At 45.7% G+C, this 20,226-nt stretch overlaps 1 protein-coding gene across 2 annotated transcripts in view; it reads left to right on the top strand.

The window, feature by feature from the left end:
* LOC111158692 (methylenetetrahydrofolate dehydrogenase (NADP+ dependent) 1 like) overlaps positions 1–20,226 on the top strand; it is a 185,219-nt gene that overhangs the window by 124,712 nt on the left and 40,281 nt on the right. For both annotated transcript variants that reach the window (XM_022520898.1, XM_022520899.1), the window contains exons 25-26: positions 5,639–5,746; positions 8,317–8,469. In XM_022520898.1, the coding sequence (XP_022376606.1) occupies positions 5,639–5,746; positions 8,317–8,469 (261 nt within the window). The remainder of the gene's footprint in view (positions 1–5,638; positions 5,747–8,316; positions 8,470–20,226) is intronic.

Here is a 20,226-nt window from a genome sequence, read left to right as displayed (position 1 = left end):
ATGGACTAAGCTTCTGGTCAGCAGTAAGCAATTAGTCATTAAGTTTGGGGGAAGGGGCAGGAGTCAAAAGTTATTAATGGGTTTTTGACTGTGGGACGAGGCCGATTAGTGTCCCAACTCTCACCGTGCTCAAAGGTCACCTATATTGTCCTGTGCCCTTCAGTGAGATTTTTACACCCAGAGTTTTTTCTTTGGAAGCACATCTCCAGGAGATGCATGAGGGAATTTCTGATCCCTGCTGAACAGCCAAGAAAGAGAGACACTTGTAAAAACAAGGGCTCCTTGCATGTGCAAATAGAACCGAAACCACACCCTGCATTCATTTGTACTAGTCTCCTAACACGTTGAGGTTTATAAGCAAGGTTTGCGGAAAGAAAACCAACACATGTGCCATAAATACACCGTGTGTGTTAGTTGGCAAAGCCACATGCTCAGACCACATCCATTCCTTCCTCACTTGGGTCACAATCACCTGTTCCTGATATCCCTTTCTTGACATTGCTGTTCCGTTCTGCTTGAGAGTATAAGAGATCACCCGTGTGGATTCCTCAGGGTCATCGTTTGACACAGACAAATAGAGACTGTTTGGTGATGGGCATTTTCTCCGTTCCCGGACCCCAGCTATTATCCACCACACACCCCAGTTGCCTTAGGAGAACGAGGTTCCTCCAGGAGTCTTCTGGGCTAACCTGTCCCCCTGAGCCAAGGAGACAGCTGGGACAGCTGCTCAGTGAGCCGACTCCCAGAAGGCGGCATGTACACCTTTAGTAGCTCAGATGTGCTGGTTTTCAGCCAGGGACAAGCTTTCTCGAAGATACAGGGTCTGCTCTCAGTAAGAGCACTGCTCCCGTGACACCGAGGTCTGTCGCAAGGAGCCCCTGATACCTCGTGTGCGCTCAGGGTAACTGAATATCGATGGTTTCACATTACACTCTCATTTGAAGTACCAGAAAGGCTGTTGACTTGTAGATCATTTAAAATTCATGCCTCATTTAAAATACAAAATACGGGGGTGTCTGGGTGACTCAGTGGGTTAAAGCCTCTGCCTTCAGCTCAGGTCATGATCCCAGGGTCCTGGGATTGAGCCCCGCATCAGGTCTCTGCTCAGCAGGGAGCCTGCTTCCCCCTCTCTCTCTGTGGGCCTCGCTGCCTACTTATGATCTCTGTCTGTCAAATAAATAAATAAAATCTTTAAAAAAATAAAATACAAAATATGAATTGACATAATTACCATGGGGTCCAGAGATTTCTGTTCAGCCAACACATTTATTCATTGATCCTTCTCTTTAAACATACTGTGGGCTTTTGGAATACATTTTGCTGCTATCACAGCATAGGATCACTTAATTTTTAAGTTTTTACTTAAATTCCAGGTGGCTAACAGACAGTGTAATATTAGTTTCAGATATGTTCAGTGATTCAACCCTTCCGTACAACATCCCGTGCTCATCACGACAAATGCACTCCTTAATCCCCAGGATCACTTAACATACGAATTCCGGTCTATGGCCTTGGTAAAACAATAGAACATTCCGTGTGGCTCCAGAAGAAACAACGATGTGTTCCAGTCCTTCAACAGTCGTGGGCTTAAGAAACTCTAGAGTTTTGATAGAGTATTTATTGCTTAGCGATTTCATGAGTCTTCTAAGAGACCCTCTGGGCTGCTGACTTTAGAACTTGACCTCCAAGTAAAATGAGACGCCACTATATTGTAATACCTTCACGCCTCATTTCCTTTGAATCTAGAAGCTTCACTTTTAACTCTTGTTTTAAATTTTGTTCTATTTTAGCTTTGTTCGATTTCACTTTCTTTTTGTGCATATTCTCCTCATGAAAAAACATTTTAAAAATGTAAGTAATTGCTTTTTTGGACTTTGTAGACCAGTTTTATTTCACTAAAAAACAGGTTTTCAGTAATTTAATAGAGGCACCTAGGTGGCTTGGTCAGTTAAGTGTATGCCTGCAGCTCAGGTCATGATATCAGGGTCCTGGGATCGAGTCCCATGGTGGGGGGGGGGGTTCCCTGCTCAGCAGGAAGTCTGCTTCTCCCTCTCCTCCCTTCCCCCCAACTCATGCTCTTGCTCACTTTCTCTCTCTCAAATAAAGAGATAAAATCTTCAAAAATAATAATTTAATAATTCTAGCCAGTCTCCTAGACTTAAGAAAGATATGCTATCTAACTTTGACCAACTCCACTTCTATGAACCAGGCTCCCCATAGCTACAAAATTAATATAATGAAGCATGAGGTCACTACATCCTCCAAGTCCATGTCACTCAGCTATTTTATGGTGTACCTACTCAGCAGGAGGTTGGCAGCAATATAACAATTGGTCAGAGTTATTTACCACATCTGTTCTGTCCAGTACCATAGCGACTGGTTATAGGTGGCTATTTAAATTAACTAAAATTAAGAATTTATGACCTCAGTGGCACTAGTTACATTTCAGCTGCTTAGTAGCTGCACGGGGCTGCCAGCTACTAGACCTGAGAAGCATGTATATGGAACATTCTCACCATCATAGGGGCGCCTGGTGGCTCAGTCGGTTAAGCTGTGGCCTTTGGCTCAGGTCATGATCCCAGGGTCCTGGGATCGAGTCCTGCATCAGGCTCCTTGCTTCTCCCTCTCCCTCTGCTGCTCACCCTGCTCGTTCTTTCTCTCTCTGTCTCGAATAAAAATTTTTTAAAAAGAGAGAGAACAGTCCCACCATCACAGAAAGTTGCCATCAGACACCTCTGTTCCAGAGTGTTTCCATTTCTTAAATATACATTCAAGAGGTCTGGGAGAGAATAAATGTAGAATATATTCAGAGTTATGATCTTGGTGAAGATGAAGATTTAACATGACACTAGTTCAAAAATGATCAAAGATATTAGCATCAACACCAGACTTTGTGAAGGGGCTTATTAACATGTTAAGCTATTGTGCATAGTACACAAAGAACGGTCCTATTTCCAGAAGACACCGTGTGTAGCCGTTCACACCTTTACGTCTGCCTTTCCCTTTGTGTAGAATAACCTTTCCTTTCATTACTTATTAAAACCTTTCCTGTCCTTCAGGCGTGACTCAACTACCTCTGTACATGTCAGCAGCTCTTGCTGATTTCCCTGCCGTTCCCTGTGCTGCACCATCTTCTGTCTTGTGGTAGTGTTTATGCAGAGCTTTATCACACACACTCTTCAGTCACAATTACGTGATGTGTCATTGTCCCCACCACCTCCGAAGTGCATTGTTCCAGAAGTGCCCAAAGTCCTTCGCCTGTCGTAACACCTTGAAAATGCTTGCCATCGGTGTACATTAGCCATTCGGTAGAGGTTTGTGGAACGCCTGCTGCGCGCAGGTCACTCTCCTAGACCTTAGGGATGGGAGGACAAATGATGTGGTGAATGAAGAAGTTGGTAAATACTTACAGAGTCAGGGAAAGCCAGGAGTGATTAATGGATGGGCATTCATAATTTATTTTACCACTTTGTTTGCTTTCTAAAAACTGCCGTTTAGAACAAAGCAGTATAAGTGAATATCATGTTCAGATCAAGATCATTGGGGTGAGCTTGGCTCTTCTTTTTTTCTTTAATGATTGCACTTCCCCCCCAAAGCGAGCAGAGGCACAGCAGGAAGTCCCTTGCCTACGGACATAATATAAATATGTCGTATGCGATGGGAGCTGCCTTATCAGGGCAATTTTTAATTTTTATATTAAAAACAAAAGATATATTAACCAAGATCATCTTTTTATTTATATTCACTTGTACACGTGAGTGAAAAAAAAGAATTGCAGTAGCAGTCCGGTAAGGGTTTTGGTCTTGGAATGTCTAGATGTGTCCGCCGATCACTTGATTTATCCAGCACGGGGCTGCAGGACGCACACCGGGCAGTGGGGGGGTGCATCTCTTAGACTCACGTTGGACAGCAGTGCACCTGCCAGAGCTCTCAGGGGAGCACCCTCATCTTCTCCAGGCAGAGCAAGACTGGGGGCAGAGCATCAAAAGTCTGGAATAACAGGCGGCAGATACAAGTACTTGTTGGGAAGCGTGGAGGTCTGGCATCTGAAGGTGAGGAGGAGAAACAAAACACCCAACCAGGATTCATGCAGCCGGCGCTTTTCTGCTCTTCTACACCTTGTGTTTGGGTCATCTGTCATGTTTGGGTGGCGGCAAATTTCCTCTGGGAATTTTAAAAAACATAATTACACAGCTCACAAAGTCAGTCTGGCACCTGCTTGAAATTCCCCAAATACTTTCAAATAAACATTAGTCAGAGACGAAAAATGTGTATTTCTGAATGCCCTAAAGAATTGGAAGTTGGTGTCAAGGAGGTATTTGTCCTTGTGCTCATCACAGCGTCGTTCCCAGCAGTGAAAAGGTAGGGACAACACAAGTGCCCAGTGGTGGATGAATGGATAAGAAAAAATATGGTGGATGCGTACAATGGAATAGGAAGGAAATTCAGACATAGGCCACCACGTGGATGAACCTTGAATTTCATGCTCACTGAAATAACCCAAATGCAAAAAGACAAATGTTGTCTGATTCTACTTGTATGAGGTCGCTGGCATAGCCAGATTCAGAGAGATGGAAGGTAGATAAGCTGAGGGCAGGGAACTAGTCGAGTTTGTGTTTAATGGGCAACGTTTTGGAGTAGGCCATGGAAGATTTCTGCCCCTTGGTTGGCATTCATTCCACCAGCGGGCACTTGGTCCAACAGCTGTTCGCAAACAGTAAATCCACTAACTGCATGACGCCTCTGTATGTTCTCTGCACAGTGAAATTATGAATGATTTTGTCAAATGATTTGCATAAATAAGAGTCACTTTATCTATGGCATATCCCTTTCCGAATGAACCACTGTTGTTTCTCCAGATCATTTGCAGTATTTTACCAGCTGTCCGTATCCGGGCTTCCCGTCCAGCATCATGGAAGGCTGTTTCTTTCCACCCCATACACTCATTTGCCCATATCTAGCCTTCTTGGATTCTTTCCCAGCCTCCATGATTTCTCATAATTTGCTAAAGTGACACTAGGTCCAACCTCTGATTTCCCATTAAAGTCATCACATCAACATTTAACATCAGCCCATTCCAGGGCGCCTGGGTGGCTCAGTCGGTTAAGTATCTGACTCTTGGTTTCAGCTCAGGTCATGACCTCAGGGTCATGAGTTTGAGCCCAGCATCATGCTCTGTGGAGTCTGCTTGAGATTCTCTCTGTCCCACACCCCCGCCCTGGCTCGTGCTCTTTGCTCTCTCTCTTTAAATAAATAAATAAAATCTTAAAAAAACATATATCAGCCCATTCCTACTCACAAAAAAATATACTTAAACACCAGCATGTAAGTATTTGTTTTAGGAGGCTCCTGTTTGTAAAACTACAGTATAAGGTACATTTTTTTAAAAAACAATGCAATAGATAAAAATGATTAACTAGATAAGCAACTTTTGGGTTAACTGAACATCTAAAGCTTCTTGATACTTCTTCATACTTTAAGGGTGATAGAGGAAAGAGTATTTGCTTCCAGTGCCGGGGCTGTTGAGGACAAAATCTGGTAGGAAATTTTAACGACTGCAGAAAAGCTCATTAAGCTTTCCCTCAATTCTTTAATCAGATTAACATTAACGGTTTTGGTGTCATTTGTGTTTTTGCAGCTCCCAATTGTAGAAAAGATAAGAACCATTGCGCAGACTGTGTATGGAGCCAAAGATATCGAACTGTCTCCTGAGGCACAGTCCAAAATAGATCGTTACACGCAACAGGTAAAAGTTACACTTCAGGGGAAAAAAATCCTTCTCGGACTCTTAAAATACTCACCTTGGGGGCACCTGGGTGGCTCAGTGGGTTAAAGCCTCTGCCTTCGGCTCAGGTCTTGTCCCAGGGTCCTGGGATCGAGCCTTGCATCGGGCTCTCTGCTCAATGGGGAGCCTGCTTCCTCCTCTCTCTCTGCCTGCCTCTCTGCCTACTTGTGATCTCTGTCTGTCAAATAAATAAATAAAATCTTAAAAAAAAAAATACTCACCTTGATGTGAGGACTGTTAAAAGTCTCACCAGCTGAATGTGGCTTAATCTCCTTGGTCTACAAAAAGTGAATTAACATCCTTGGGTAGTTTGTTGACTATAAATAGAACGTGATAGAGAGGGCATGTGCCCTCTGATGGATACATCATTGACTTATACAGTTACAAAGTGTCTGGTATGGGTGGGGTCCTATCTGTGACATGTGATTGGTGGTTAGTCCTTCCTGCTCAGCCAGAAACATTGAACTTCTTAGATGTGTGGCTGTGGCGTCAGGGCTGGATGATCTGTAGTGCTTCCTCTTCATTGCAGGGCTCTTACTGCCTTAAAAATGTTAACAGAGTTCCAGGGAAGGCAAGTCATTGTGCAGCATTTAAAGACAGGGGTGTTCAGTGTTCCTTTTTTTATGCAAGTGGTTCATGACTTGGTGTTGAGATCGTTCACCAAAGGTGAAAGTTTGGTCATCTTCTACCTCTAGAGAGTGACAGAGGCAAATCGGCAAGCAGCTTGAAGATGACTGGGACTCAGCAGCCTGAGTCTGGTCCAAAAATGATCCTGTTTCAGAAACTACATCCACTGCAGCTTGTTCAGCTACCCCCATCGGAGTGACCGCAAGCCCCAAATGCCCCCTCCGTTTGCCACAATAGTATAGAAATCAAAGCATTTCCAAGAGCTTCATTAGGAGTAGCACTGATCGACTTTTTAAAATTCCCAACTCCTAAGTCCTATTTGTAAATTGTATTTGATATTATGTTAAATACTACCAGTCCTGACCAGCATATTCTCCCTGGTTTGGTAAAATGGTCAGTAACTTGTTTTTTCTTAGAATTTTCCACATATGCCCTCAGCTTGTGCTTTTAAAAAATAAATAATTCCCTTGGGCCACCTGGGTAGCTCAGTCAGTTAAGTGTCTGACTCTTGATTTTAGCTCAGTTCATGATCTCAAGGTCATGGGGTTGAGCCCTGCATCAGGCTCCACGGTCAGTGGAGGGTCTGCTTGAAATTCTCTCCTTCTCTGACTGCCACTCCCTCTGCATGCACATGTGTGTGCTCTCTCTCTCTCTCTCTCTCTCAAATAAATAAATCTTTACAAAATAAATAATTCCCAGAATTGTTCTAAACATTGGTTGGGTCCGCAGTGAAATTTCACTCATGTGGTAATGAAATGAGTAAAGTAAGTTCCTTGTCATAATAATTTTTTTTTCACGAGTTTTTAATAATATTTAAGGACTATTATTTATTCTAACATTAGTTTATTCCCTTTTTTTTAGTCTTAAAAACTTTTATATGAACTAATATGGTGCTAGTATATACCATACTGGTTTTTTCTTTTTTTAAAATATCTATACTGGCAAAAACACTAAATTGGAAACCTACATCAATTCAAATTTTTTCACTCGAGTGATCTCTGAAACCCAAAATTCCTGCTCCCATTTCTGTAGAGCAGTTGTGATTGTCCCCCAGCAGAATTCTGATCATTAGATGAGAGTGTTCCAGCATTTCAAAAAAAGAATAGCCCCATCCCCCAAATGAAAATATCCTAAAATCGTCCAAATACTTTTAAACTGAATCATAAGAAAGTCTACATTTGTTACCTCTGAAGACTGTGTTCCTTTTATCCCTGTCTACTGAGGGAATATTCCTTAAAAGTTATGTGTCCAGTATGTGGTTGCCATTAATTAACAAAGTCTCTAAAGGGACACTATGTACCCTTTAATCGGAACCAGGCTGCGAGGACACTGTCCTTTTTGTGAGACCCACATGTGACTTCTGCCCTTTCACCTTTGGAATTCTGGGTCAGGCATCGCCTTTGGTCCTTAAAAATAAGAGGCTTAAAAAGTGACCTCATCTTCGTTCATATAATGTAATCACAGATCAAATAGCCATGATTCATAAACCAACACAAAGGGACCCTTTGCTTCCTGACGGCTCCCAAAAATGAGTGAACAACGTGACTGAGAGCCTCATTCCGGTCCTTTCTCCAGATTACCTTGCTGAGCCCCGGATATTAATATCCTTGGAAATAGTTTCGACAGCTGCTGTTGCTTCTACTTTGCCTGAAAATAGCCATACTTTCTCCCAAACACACACTTCATTCCACCTTCCTTAAGGAGAATTCTCCACAATAAATAACAGACACCCTCAACCACGGGACGTTCTCGTGGAGGTGAGGGTTCGTCCCATCTTCGTGCTCAGCGAACCAGCACCTGGCACGTGCCGATGCTGAGCCTCAGGGACGGTGTGTGCTACAAGTCGAACACATGCAGGAGACTGATTCGTGCTCAGTGAACACGTTTCCTTTCCTTTCTCACAGGGATTTGGAAATTTGCCCATCTGCATGGCCAAGACCCACCTTTCTCTGTCTCACCAGCCTGATAAGAAAGGCGTACCCAGAGATTTCATTTTGCCCATCAGTGATGTCCGGGCCAGCATAGGCGCGGGGTTCATCTACCCTTTGGTTGGAACGGTGAGTGACATTCTCCAAAAGCCTTCCCCAGGCTGTGCTGTGCGATGCCTTAAATCCTTATGTTCTGCCTACGCTTTGCGAATCAGGTGTTGGGAAGTCATAGTATTTGCTGTTTTTCTAAATGTTCTCTGCCGCCGTATAAAACTCCTCTAGCGTCATGGTTTGGGTTTTTCTTTTTCTTTTTTTTTAAGAGCAGGTGTTCGGGATCTCTTGAGTCATAAAACTGATTCCCCTCATAGAACTCAGAAGAGAATAACTTGGTATAATTCAGCCTGATATTTAAACAGTGGCATGGCTTAGTCTACTGTCTCTGGACATTTTTCACTTTATTATACTCAAAATGATAAGATTTTACTCTGGTCAGAAAAATGGAGGTGACTGCTCATGTCAGACACCTCCCAAGGCTGGGAAAATCACCGTGTCACCGTCTGCCTTCCTCTGCAGCACATTAAGCGGGAAGCTCTGCCTTAGAAAATGAGCGAGTTCAATGAGTTCATTTTTAACCGTGTGATGGGATTGCATTGGTATAGGATGATAATTATGTTATTTCAGTTTTTTTATGGATGGAAGGGAGATACCAAAGATGGGAAAATTTATCAAAGCACTTAAAATTGATGATGTTGGGGTTCATACATAAAACGCTTCATTATGGCCACACCTACCTTCCATTGGTAACCATCAATGGCCAAAATCCAACTTCTCATCCTTGGAGTGCTCCTGGATTAGATTTAGAGCAAAAAAATTCTAAGTCGTCAAGATCCTTACTGTCGTTGTCTCAGGTCGATCCAAGTCCAAGCAGGAAACAGTAGAACAATGTTAATAAGCTGTGTGGATCTGTTGTGGTGTAACTAAGCAATGGGTAAGCAAAAGTACAGAAAACGTACAGAATTTTTGCCTTGATGTTTACATACTAATATTGGGCAAAATGTTTTCAGTAAGCATTTCTGGAATTCTTCATTGCATCTGAGGCGTGGAGATGCCAAGAGGCATATGAGGAGCACAGGTTTGCCCCCCACAGAGGCATCTAGAAAGTGTGGTATTGGCATTCCGAACGCACTCCGCACAGGAGCAGCAAAAGCAGCTTCTGACTGAGGAGGGAGAGGAGGGTATGTGGAAGAAGGGAGTCGAGAACGCTTCATAAAAGCCTCAACCTCTGACCTAGAGAAACACTGAATTTCAACTCAAGGACACCAAAGTACATGCCAGACCCAGAGAAGTCCGGTGTGGCTGGGGTAGGACAGGGTAGGGAGCCTGAGAAATGTTGGGACAGCAGGACAGGGCCAAGCTGTTCCAGAACTTTATTACCATTGATGGGCACTTGGGTTTTCTCCTGTGCACACTGCGGAGTCACTGTCGGATGGTTTCTGGTGTTTGTTTTGGGATTTTGTATTTTTTTTATAAGAAGAAGAAAGTGATCTGATTTTTGTGTTAGAAAAAGAGCTCTGGCAGCCGATGGACCATGTTCAGAGGGCTGAGAGCCAGAGCCAGGGAAATACCAGTTGAAGCCAGAGTTCACCAAAGTCAACACTGGGATCACTGAAGCTAATACAGCGAGAGAGGTGACTTGGAGACATATGTAAGGGTAGCCACCTACACGTGGGGCCATGGGGCTGGCCACTTGTAGCTTGCCTGGGATGATGGTGCCGTCGGTCCTGGAAGGAACATGGCAGGAGGCAGATGGACAGAGCCGGAAATAAGTCTGGCTTGGATGTGGAGAACTGCGAGGGCTAACGGGATATATAAAGTGGTGTATGGGTCTGTTAGAAATACAGACAGAATGCACAACACTCAGAGGAAAGCAATAGGAAGGAAGGCCTTGAGAGTTTTAAGAACATAGATGAAGGCAGGTGTTGAACAGGGCAGATGCAAGGATAAGCACAACAGAAACGAGACGAGGGTAATGGACAATACTCTAAAAATGTCTACATTTACAGAGCCCTCCGAGGAGTGTGGGAGGCCCCGTCGAAGGTCTAGTGGGGAGACCAGGGAATCCCGCAGGAGTCTGTGGGAGGTGTAGCAACAGTGTTGGTACAGGGAGAAGGGTTGAAATTTTATGGGTGTTGAATGACGTTTCCAGAAGGGAGGAGGGGCATGACTGTAGATCGGCACAAGAGAACTTTCTGGGGTGATGGAAATACTCTATTTTTATTATTTTGATTGTGGTGATAGTTCCATGACTATATACCTTTGTCAAAACTCATAGACCTACACACCTAAAAAGGATGGATTTTATTGAGTATAACTTAATTATACCTCAGTTAACAAAAATGGATAGTGACAAGAGCTTGCCTTTATATTGCTTAGAAGGGGCTCAGTGATTGCAACTCCTTAGTGCTGAAAGTCTCCTGAGCTTTGGTCAGTGAAGGCCTTTGCTTAGGAATGAGAGCGCAGCCCAGAGAGACTGGAAGACCGAGAGACAGGGGGCCGTGCCCGGGGAGGGGGGTGCAGAACTGAGGAGAAAATCAGCCTCCTTCCAAATCTATCCTGTCTTGCTCTATACCCCACAGATTCCGAACCCCACAGTAGCTCACCCAACAAATTCATTCATTCATTTACTCATTCATTCATTCATTCAACGAGTGTGCATACAGCAGTTGTGCTCAGCACTCTGGGAACTCCCCAAGTTAAGAAGCCTTCCACTTCAGTCAGCCTACAGCTAGTAGAAGTAGATGGAACTGAATTAGAAAGAAAATGGTTTGGTATAAAAATCAGGAACAAGTTGGGGCGCCTGGGTGGCTCTGTGGGTTAAAGCGTCTGCCTTCGGCTCAGGTCATGGTCTCAGGGTCCTGGGATCGAGCCCTGCTGTTCAGGAGGGAGCCCGCTTCCGTCCCTCTCTCTCTGCCTGTCTCTTTGCCTACTTGTGATCTCTCTCTCTCTCTGTCAAATAAATAAAATCTTTAAAAAAAATTAGTAACCGGTAATTAATAACCTTAATAGTTCTGAGCGTTTAATAGTCATTAAATAAAAATCATCATATAATTTACAATCCTCTGGTCACTAAACAAACACATGCCGTGGGTCTTCTCCCATCCCAGCACCACTGCATCCACATGTGAGAGCCGTTCTGGGGCACCAGAATTCTAGAGCTACCACTGTTGCCCGTGTGGGACACTGAATGCAGGAAAGCGGTATGGATTCATCCCTGGGGGATGGCCGTGGGCGCACTGGGTGTCCCGAAGAGAGCCCTCTGCCACCGTGTGGCGCCCCCGCCTCAGGGCAAGTCCAGGAACATCAGTGAAACAATCCAGTGTGAGGAGCCAGGGAGGAAGTGGTGTCTGACTAAAGAAGTTCCTGGAGGTCAGGAAACGGTCATGGTCACGTGGAGGCGGTGGCCTTAGAGGTCGGCTTTCCATGCCAGCGGGAAGTTGCTCATGGATCAGGGCAAATGCACCGTTGGGAGGCCAGGATCGCCTAATAAGGGCTGGTATTTACTTTTACTTGACCCCATTCTGGCCCCTGCCACAGTCTGCTGAAATGCTTCTAACATTCATCACCCGTGCGGGAGACACAGTGGAGTAATTTCCTGCCGAGATGACCGAGGGAAAGGGGAACAGGGACACCGGAGGGGCTGGTTCCTGCAGGTGGGAAAATTCTAGCATCGTGAGTCACTCTTACTCTAAATCACGACACGTGTGCTTATTAGAGTACTTTTGAAACACGTATCTGTCCGCTCCGGAAGGAAAGCCCAAACTCAGGCCTCAAAATCAGAGGCCACTCTCATTCTTCCTGCGGTGTCTATTCATTCTCTCAGTCCCTCATACCACCCCGTGGAGGTGAATGAGCTCAAGTCCTTCCCTAATGGGTCTTCCGATACACCCTAGCAAAAGAAACCCTACAAGTACAGAAAGCTGTGGACTGGAGAACAAAGGAGAAGCATCCTCTGGCTCCCCAGTAGGTCTGTAAGGGGGAAAGGTCAAAAAAAACAAGTCTGTCCTCCAACAATAAACATCTCCAGCCCCAGCATCTGCTGACGTGGAGCGACCATGTGGTGAAATGCTGGGGAGCTCGGTCTTCCCCCTCCACATTTAGCTTGGTAAGAAAAATGGACTGGTTAACCTCCCCTCCCCCACCATCTTTACTTATAGGCCGATGTTTTTTGCCATTTAAATATTTCATCATGTTCTATTGACTTATTACACAAGATGACAATATGATAATAATACCATTAACTGCCAGCGACATTTCACCAGGACGTTTCACTTCCCCGAGCTGTTTGGATGGAAACACCCAGTATAAGGATTACTCAGCTTGCGGACTTCTGAGGCCTTTGCTCCCACACTAACCTCATTCAGTGTTTCCCATCTGGCTCTAGCTGATTTTTCTTTCATAAAATAAGTCTTCATTCCTACTAAGTGCCATCTGTATTCTTGGTTCTCTTTAGTGACATACTTATATATCATTTCTGGCTTATTACTTTTTTAAGATTTTATTTATTTATTTGACAGAGACAGAGCTAGAGAGGGAAAGCAGGCAGGGGGATAGGAAAGGAAGAAGCAGGCTTCCCACCTAGCAGGGAGCCCCACGTGGGGCTCGATCCCAGGACCCTGGGATCATGACCTGAGCCGCAGGCAGATGCTTAATGACTGAGCCACCCAGGTGTCCCTATTTCTGGCTTATTATTGAAAGCTCCAAAATAGTACAAGATTCTTGCCCAGCTCATCACTACCCAGTGCATCTCCTTGTAAGAAATAGTTTGGCGAATATAGATCTTTGATGTGGGAAGAAAAGAGCAGATTGTTTTCAAGATTTTCCTACCCTGTATTCTACAGATTATCCTGTTACATTATGTTTCCAAAATTCTTTCAAGGCTTGTGGTTTATGGTGTTCAATAAACCTAATAGCTTATTACATTTCTCCAAAACAATCTTGGGCCAAAAGAAATCTAGTAGGTGGTCTTTGTCTTCTGGTCACATTGTTTTGATACTGTCTTTAAGTTTCTGTAATTTACAAGGGCTCTTTAATCATGTGGCATAAATTGCGTGACATAAAAATATTAGCCTGTTAGCGAAGTATGTGCCATGATATTATTGAGAAGTAAATTATACCCCACATAAAAAAAGACTAGAAAGACACCAAAATGGTAACATTGGGCTGCTGAATTATAAATAATTTTTTTCTTCACTTTCCTGCTTACTTCAATATCGGCATTGAGCACGTGTCCCTTTTATAATATGAAAATACAATAAAGAGTAGCGCCTGGGTGACTCAGCCGGCTAAGCCTCTGCCTTCGGCTCAGGTCATGATCTCAGGGTCCTGGGATCGAGCCTCACGTCAGGCTCCCTGCTCAGCAGGAAATCTGCTTCTCCCTCTCCCTCTGCTGCTCCCTCTGTTCATGCTCTCTCTCTTCCCAAATAAAGAAAATCTTTATTAAAAAAAACTGAAGGGGTGCCTGGGTGGCTCAGTGGGTTAAAGCCTCTGCCTTCAGCTCGGGTCATCATCCCAGAGTCCTGGGATCAAGCCCTGCATCAGGCTCTCTGCTCAGAGGGGAGCCTGCTTCCTCCTCTCTCTCTGCCTACTTGTGATCTCTGTCTCTGTCAAATAAATAAATAAAATCTTTTTTTAAAAAAACTGAATACACTAAATAGGCAGGTGACGAACTAAAAGTACTTGGAAACAATGTTTCGCCAGGGATTCAGGACACGTGTGCGGCAGGTAGAACCTGACAGGTCGCATCACCTTGGCCATCGCAGCTGTCCTGCAGTGTTTACACACCTGTAGAGTTGAGACATGAAGGAAGGAGAGAAGACCTAGGATGTTCCCATAAGAAATGCACTCCTGAGTATGGTTTGTCTGGTTCTGTCTCACACCTGCTGGCCCCAGATTCTGCTACAGAAACGCAAGATCGTGTTTTCTGTGCTAATTTGTCTGGGGGCTCTTCTTGGCGACCGTGATGGGGTAGAGAGTGGATGAGGATGCCCTTTCTTCTCAGACATTCTCCCACAGCTCTGCACTGTCCAAACAGCGGGCACGGTGAGGTGTCTCGCCACCTGTGAATTCCGCCAGAGCCCATTTGATTTCAGTGTATCTGACTTTTGTCCTCTGATACCACACTGAGCCTCCCGAAGAACTTAGAAGCCCTCATGTAGTGGGGTCCTCTTGAATATGGAATCTTCTTTATTGACAAATATGGGGCATAAAATTAGGACATGACGACTCTCAGGGACGAGAATATGACTAGAATCTTGGGGTTAAGCAGCCTCACGGTTCACTCTTAAGGGATTAAGATGTCCTAGGCCATTGATGTGATGATCACTGCCAGGTAGACCCTTTCTGAGAAGCAGAGCAGCCCCTTGAATCTGTACAGAAATAGACTGAGTGCTTTCGTTTCACAGACTGCCAAGCAGAGAAAAACATCTTGGCCCCGGGAGGGGGCACGGGGTACTAGAAGATGCAGCGTGTCAAAGCTCCCTTCTCCCTTCCCACACCCTTCTCTCTGGGCCCTGTGCTCTTTCTGGAACTGAGCAGTGATCGTGGGCACTGCCTGTGTGTTCGTGCGTGTTTTGCTCTTGCTGGGATTGGCCTGGCGTGGGCCCATCATGGCGTACAAGTCTGTCCAAGGAAGAGGGTCGGAAAGATCAGTGGTAAAGCAAGCAGTTCGTGGGCACTGGTGTGGCTTTCATTGCCACTCTGACCGGACCTGGCCCCATCTCTGCCCAGGTACACAGGTGACCACGTGGCGTGGCTGGGCTCTGGACAGCAGGAAGCTGCCAGAGTATGTTTGGAAAGTGAGTGATGTCATCCACAACTCATGCTGGATGGAGACTTATTGGACTGGGGGCTGGAGGGGGGTGGTGAAAAAGTAGATGGGAGCCCCACCCAGCTAAGTCCTGGCCGTTTTGTTCTTTCTCCTGTTTCAGTTAAGCTCGCTTTGTTTTCCATTCTCCTCCCTCTACTGTAAAAGTATGTCCCGAATGTTTAGTTTCCACTGGATCCGAGTCAGGTCAGCGACGAAGTTACTCCCCAGCTCAGTTGGGGACGTGTTCTCTCCTCCGTGTTGTAAACTTGCTTCACTCCATGAAGCATGAAGGTGAATTAATTCAGACCTTGTAGGTTAAAATCAAATGCATCGCTCCCCACATTTTCCAGAGATTTATGGCCAGTTACGTAGTGAAAAAATTAAACATTCACTCCCCAGGCTGCACTTTGAATGCCGTGGATAAGCGGTCACGTAGGAAAGGGCTCGCTGTCCCGTGAGGTCAGGCGGAGCTCCCTCGGACCCTCAGAAGCTACAGAGTCACCCCTCCTTTTCACTCCGTGCCCTCCCTCTCTGCTTCCCCTGCCTTCCCACCCCAACCCCCACAAATAAAGAATTCTAAGCTGATTTCTTTTAAGTCCTGCAAACAGTCTTTCTGTCTCCCCTGCTCCTTGGCCCTGGTCACCCCAGCACCTGAAATGAACCAGCCTCCTGCCCACGGCTCTCCTTCCCCAGCTGGCCATGTGGTTTCTCCCTGCCACGTCCTTTCGCTCCATTCCTGGGGATCAGCTTGGTTTCCTCTCCCCACCCAGCTTAGGTCCCCTGCCCACTGCCCTTCCTCATCTCTACATCACAATTTCCTGCTTTCTGCCCAGCATGCCTTCCTCTGGCTTAGGCTCCTACCCGGCTCCTCCCCGCACCACCCCCCACCAGCGTCCTTCCCCCACCCCACCAGCCCGCCTGGGTTCTCCGTGACCACCTCATCCTCCCCGGCGTCCAGAGGCCAGCTACACATGCGTCTGTCCAGCAGGAGAGAAAACGTCCCTGTCTTCCGGCGTGACGTGTTTTAGGGGAAAGGAAGGTGACCGGCAGCACTCTCGACTTCCAGAAACGGTTTATCAGATTGGCAAGACAGGGGAAGCTCCGTGACTCGTGAAAATGCCATTCCTTCTCTATCACAGAAGGTCACCTAGGTTCAAGTCCATTGGCTGACAGGATCTTTTTTCTAGTTTGATGCTGATTTATTTTTGGCCTAAATATAAAACTACTTCACATGAAATCGACCTCAGCTGGGGTAGTAATAGGCTGAGTAATAACATTTTCAGGTATCTCTATCACTGAGTTAAAGTTTTCACCTACGGTTATCAATGCCCCCACATGTTGGTTCTTTCTTTTCTACAGACTGAGAAGATGGTGCTTATAGTGCTTAGGGGTCCAGCCTACGATCGGTATATTGATCTTTCGTTTTCTCTAGGGATTGGTGAAATATTGGCCCATTCCTCCTCCACTTCCATCTCCAGCCTCCTTATTTTCTCCCTGTGTTTAGTTTGGATTCAGAGCCTAACATTAATAATGGAGGCATTCCCCACTCCGGAACTTCTGAAAGGCACCCATAGAACTATCTGGTACTCCTGGAGCTTCTGTTGATTTCTGCCTCTTCATTGCATTCATTCTCCTTGGATATCCCAGTTTTTAGTAAGAGGTACATAATCAAAAGCACCTCAGTAATTTACGGGAGGGAAATAAAATTAATACAAACCCGAATACCAGTTTTCCCGACTAAACAGCCCAGCAGTCCTCAGAGCCTGTTTGCGGGTGTGCTGGAATGGAAAAATAGAAAGAGAAGCTAGATTTATCGGAAAATGTCACATTTGAAACCTACAATTATAATTTTTGAGGAAAATATAATGGATAATATCTGAACTCATGACAGTTTACAGGCCTAAATATATATCTTCATTCGTGTATCCACCCATGGATATCAGATTAAATGTTAAAATACATATTGACATATTATGTGTCTCCATATAATACCTGCTGTATATCACTTTTGGAAGAATTGGTTGTCTTTCAGTCTTCACAAGGTGTCCCTGAAAACTCAAAACAGTTTATTCCAGCATCACAGATCTAATTTAATCAGGGGACAGATGTAAAGCTGTTAGTTATTGGGGATATAACTGATGTTAGATTAAGTGCCCAGATGGAGGTGTTTATTTATAAAGTCCCTGGAAGACCCATAAAGAAAATCCATAGACATATTGTCAACCCCCCGTAAGAACTTGTTGGGGTGCCTGCGTTAAGTATTAGTAATAAAGGTACCACATTCTGCTAACAGGGAGACCTAGAACTGGCAGCATAAGTTGCTACGTCTATCATGGGCATCATTCTTCTGTTTGAGACTCATTCCAACCCCAAGAATCCACTTTAGAGACTGTAGGACCCATAAAAACTACCTGCCATGCTTCCTTACACCTTCCAAAATCCATCATCCCATTCCCAAATTTATCTGTGTTTCTCCTCTGAATACGGACTTTCCCAAGCTCCAGACCTTCCCCAAGGACTGGCGTTGGAGAGATTGTCCCCTGCGACACTGGCTCACCTTCAGTCACTCCATCTCTCACTCATGCCTTGTCCTTGTGCCTCCAGCTTCACTCAGCCAAGATGTGGGGTGTCTGTGCCCTTCCCACATGGCCTTGCCCTGTCTTTTCTGTTCATCCTCACCCTTCTGGATAAGGACCATGTCTTCAGTTCTCTTGACCTTCCCACCCTTGGAAGCCCAGTGCAGAACATACATTTGGAGCTGCCTGTGTGTGTCGGTAGCATGCCAGTTCCACAGAGAACAAGGGGATTCTCTGCGAGTGTGAACTCAATCCCTCCCCTCCTCCTCCTCTCCTCCTCCTCCACATAATGGCTCTTTTAACCACAGGTCAGACACTGTTCCCGGCGCTTTACACAGATGAGCTCATCACTCTGTACCAGCCCTCAGAGCGTGGTTGATGATAAATGGAAGGGAGTGTACTAGTGTTCTGAATATTAGAGCTTTTGAGAAGAGTAACTTTGATCTTTAAACATCTTGGTATTTTCTTCTCGTGGATCAGTGTGTATTCATCACACCTGGTCTGCTAAGCTCTGACACACATAACAAAGTGTAAAATGTGATGTCACCCTAAGGGGGATAGAGAATATTTGGATTAATAAAGCATCGACATTTTCAGAAGTACAGCAAATAGTTGGTGCGTTTGCTTGCTGAAAGAAAGGAGTAATTGGTAAATGCAGTAGAACTCCAAAGAAAGCAAAGGCCACTTGGGAAGACTGGTTCGGGAGATGTGGCTTTGACAAACTGGGGTGTACGAGGGTGTTTGAGATTTTGTGGGCAGAGAACCACCTTGGGAGTGAGCTCCTGAAGGAGAGAGAGACCGAGGCCAAGAGACTCTGAGGGGCCTCTGTCAAGGCCTGAGTCAATGTCATGGGCCCGTGATGGAGGAAGGACGTGGGAAGTGGAGAGGAACGTGTGTGTGCTGGGAGACCGGGAGAAGTCACAGGAGCCAACAAGGGATGGAAGGTGAGGAAGGAGTGTCAGGTGCCTTCCAGGACCTGGAAGGCTGTTCCTGGTAGGAACAAAGAGGGCAAGCTGCTGGGACCGTGAATGTAGAGACTTACGTGTTGTCTGAACTTACCGTCAAGTCACTACCGAGTGACTTGATTTCCCGTCAAGTCCCATCAAGCCCACTAAACTTCCCGTCAAGTCATCTGTGAGACAGAAATTCGTTTCCAGAGTTCAGGAGACAGGCTAGGAGTGACACTTGGAGGGTATTTTACATTGGCATGATGTACAGTTTCTAAATTTCATTCTAATTAAAAACATGTTTGCATGTTTAATTTGCACTGTGCACGGAGGTTACCAAAACCAGAAACACCCAGCCCCTACCCCAGATGCTTGGTGCTAGGGGAAGGCTCTCAGATGCACGAGTGCCAGGCACGTGCTGATGGTGCCAAGGTAGAGAGCGATACTAAGGACTCACATCTCCTGTGAGAAGGAGCAGCGATGCAGAGAACCCCCCCAGCTGTGCCCTTGAGGTGTCCTGAAAAAGAGCAGTGCTCGTGGGGGCGGGGCTCGGTTGAAGCGTTCCAGACACAGCAGTGGGCAGGAGCCGCACCACAGAGGGCCTTAGTGGCCGTCGCTGGGAGTTGAATACAGTGGGAACCAGCCATCAGAAGGCCTGAGCCACTGGACCGAGCAGCAGACCATTTCAAAACCTAGAAGGCTCTGTGAACGGTGGTCCCGGGGGGTGCGCAGGACCACCTCCTGTGTACCCACAATGCCAGATCTCCAGGTCATTCTTTACTGTCTTTAAAACAGAGAAACAAAACCTCTGGCAGTTGCCATCACCCAGGCTGTGTGAGCCCTCTTCCAGGACGGAGCTTGTCCCGGGGAACCAAGGAGGCTAGAAATGTCAGAACGGGCGGCACCAGGCCAGGTGAGGGGACAGCTGGTTGTCCCCTGTGTACTGCCGGGCCGCTTGTGGGGAGAGTGGAAAAACACTCTTTCTATATGCATTTAGTCATTAAGCCTCAATCATTTGGTTTCTGAGTGAGCTGTTATTTGCAACAAATCAAAAGCTTTTACAATGGCTTCAGACTACATTACACAAATGAAGAGAATCAGCCTACAAATAAAGGAAATACTCTCTTGTCTGATGCGCACCTGGCATGATTTGTCGGACTCGCCCTGATGCTGCGGATCCATTCGAACCCTCCACTTTCTGTTCCTCCCTTCTCTATCACTGTTATTGTCCGTCCACTGGGACCAAGAACCTGAGTCCCCGTTACCTTCGCTCTCTTTTTTTCTGACATGGTTGGAGCTATTTCAAAATGGCAGACAGTTAACTTGTCATCAAACCGATAAAATCACAATGATATATGAAAGGGTCCCTTGGAGCAGGGAAAATTCCTGACTACCGCTCGTATGAAGACACAGTTTTTACTTCCGGCCTGCAAGTACTTGTTACAAGGACTGATCCGCTAAAGGTCAGGCTGGGGATCGGCGGCCCAGCTCCCACATC

Source organism: Enhydra lutris, unplaced genomic scaffold (genome assembly GCF_002288905.1).
Source record: "Enhydra lutris kenyoni isolate GAN:26980312 unplaced genomic scaffold, ASM228890v2 scaffoldscaffold62, whole genome shotgun sequence".
NCBI classification, from domain to species: Eukaryota; Metazoa; Chordata; class Mammalia; order Carnivora; family Mustelidae; genus Enhydra; species Enhydra lutris.
The sequence above is the reverse complement of the archived record's forward strand: the minus strand, read 5'-3'. Positions and strand labels throughout refer to the sequence as shown.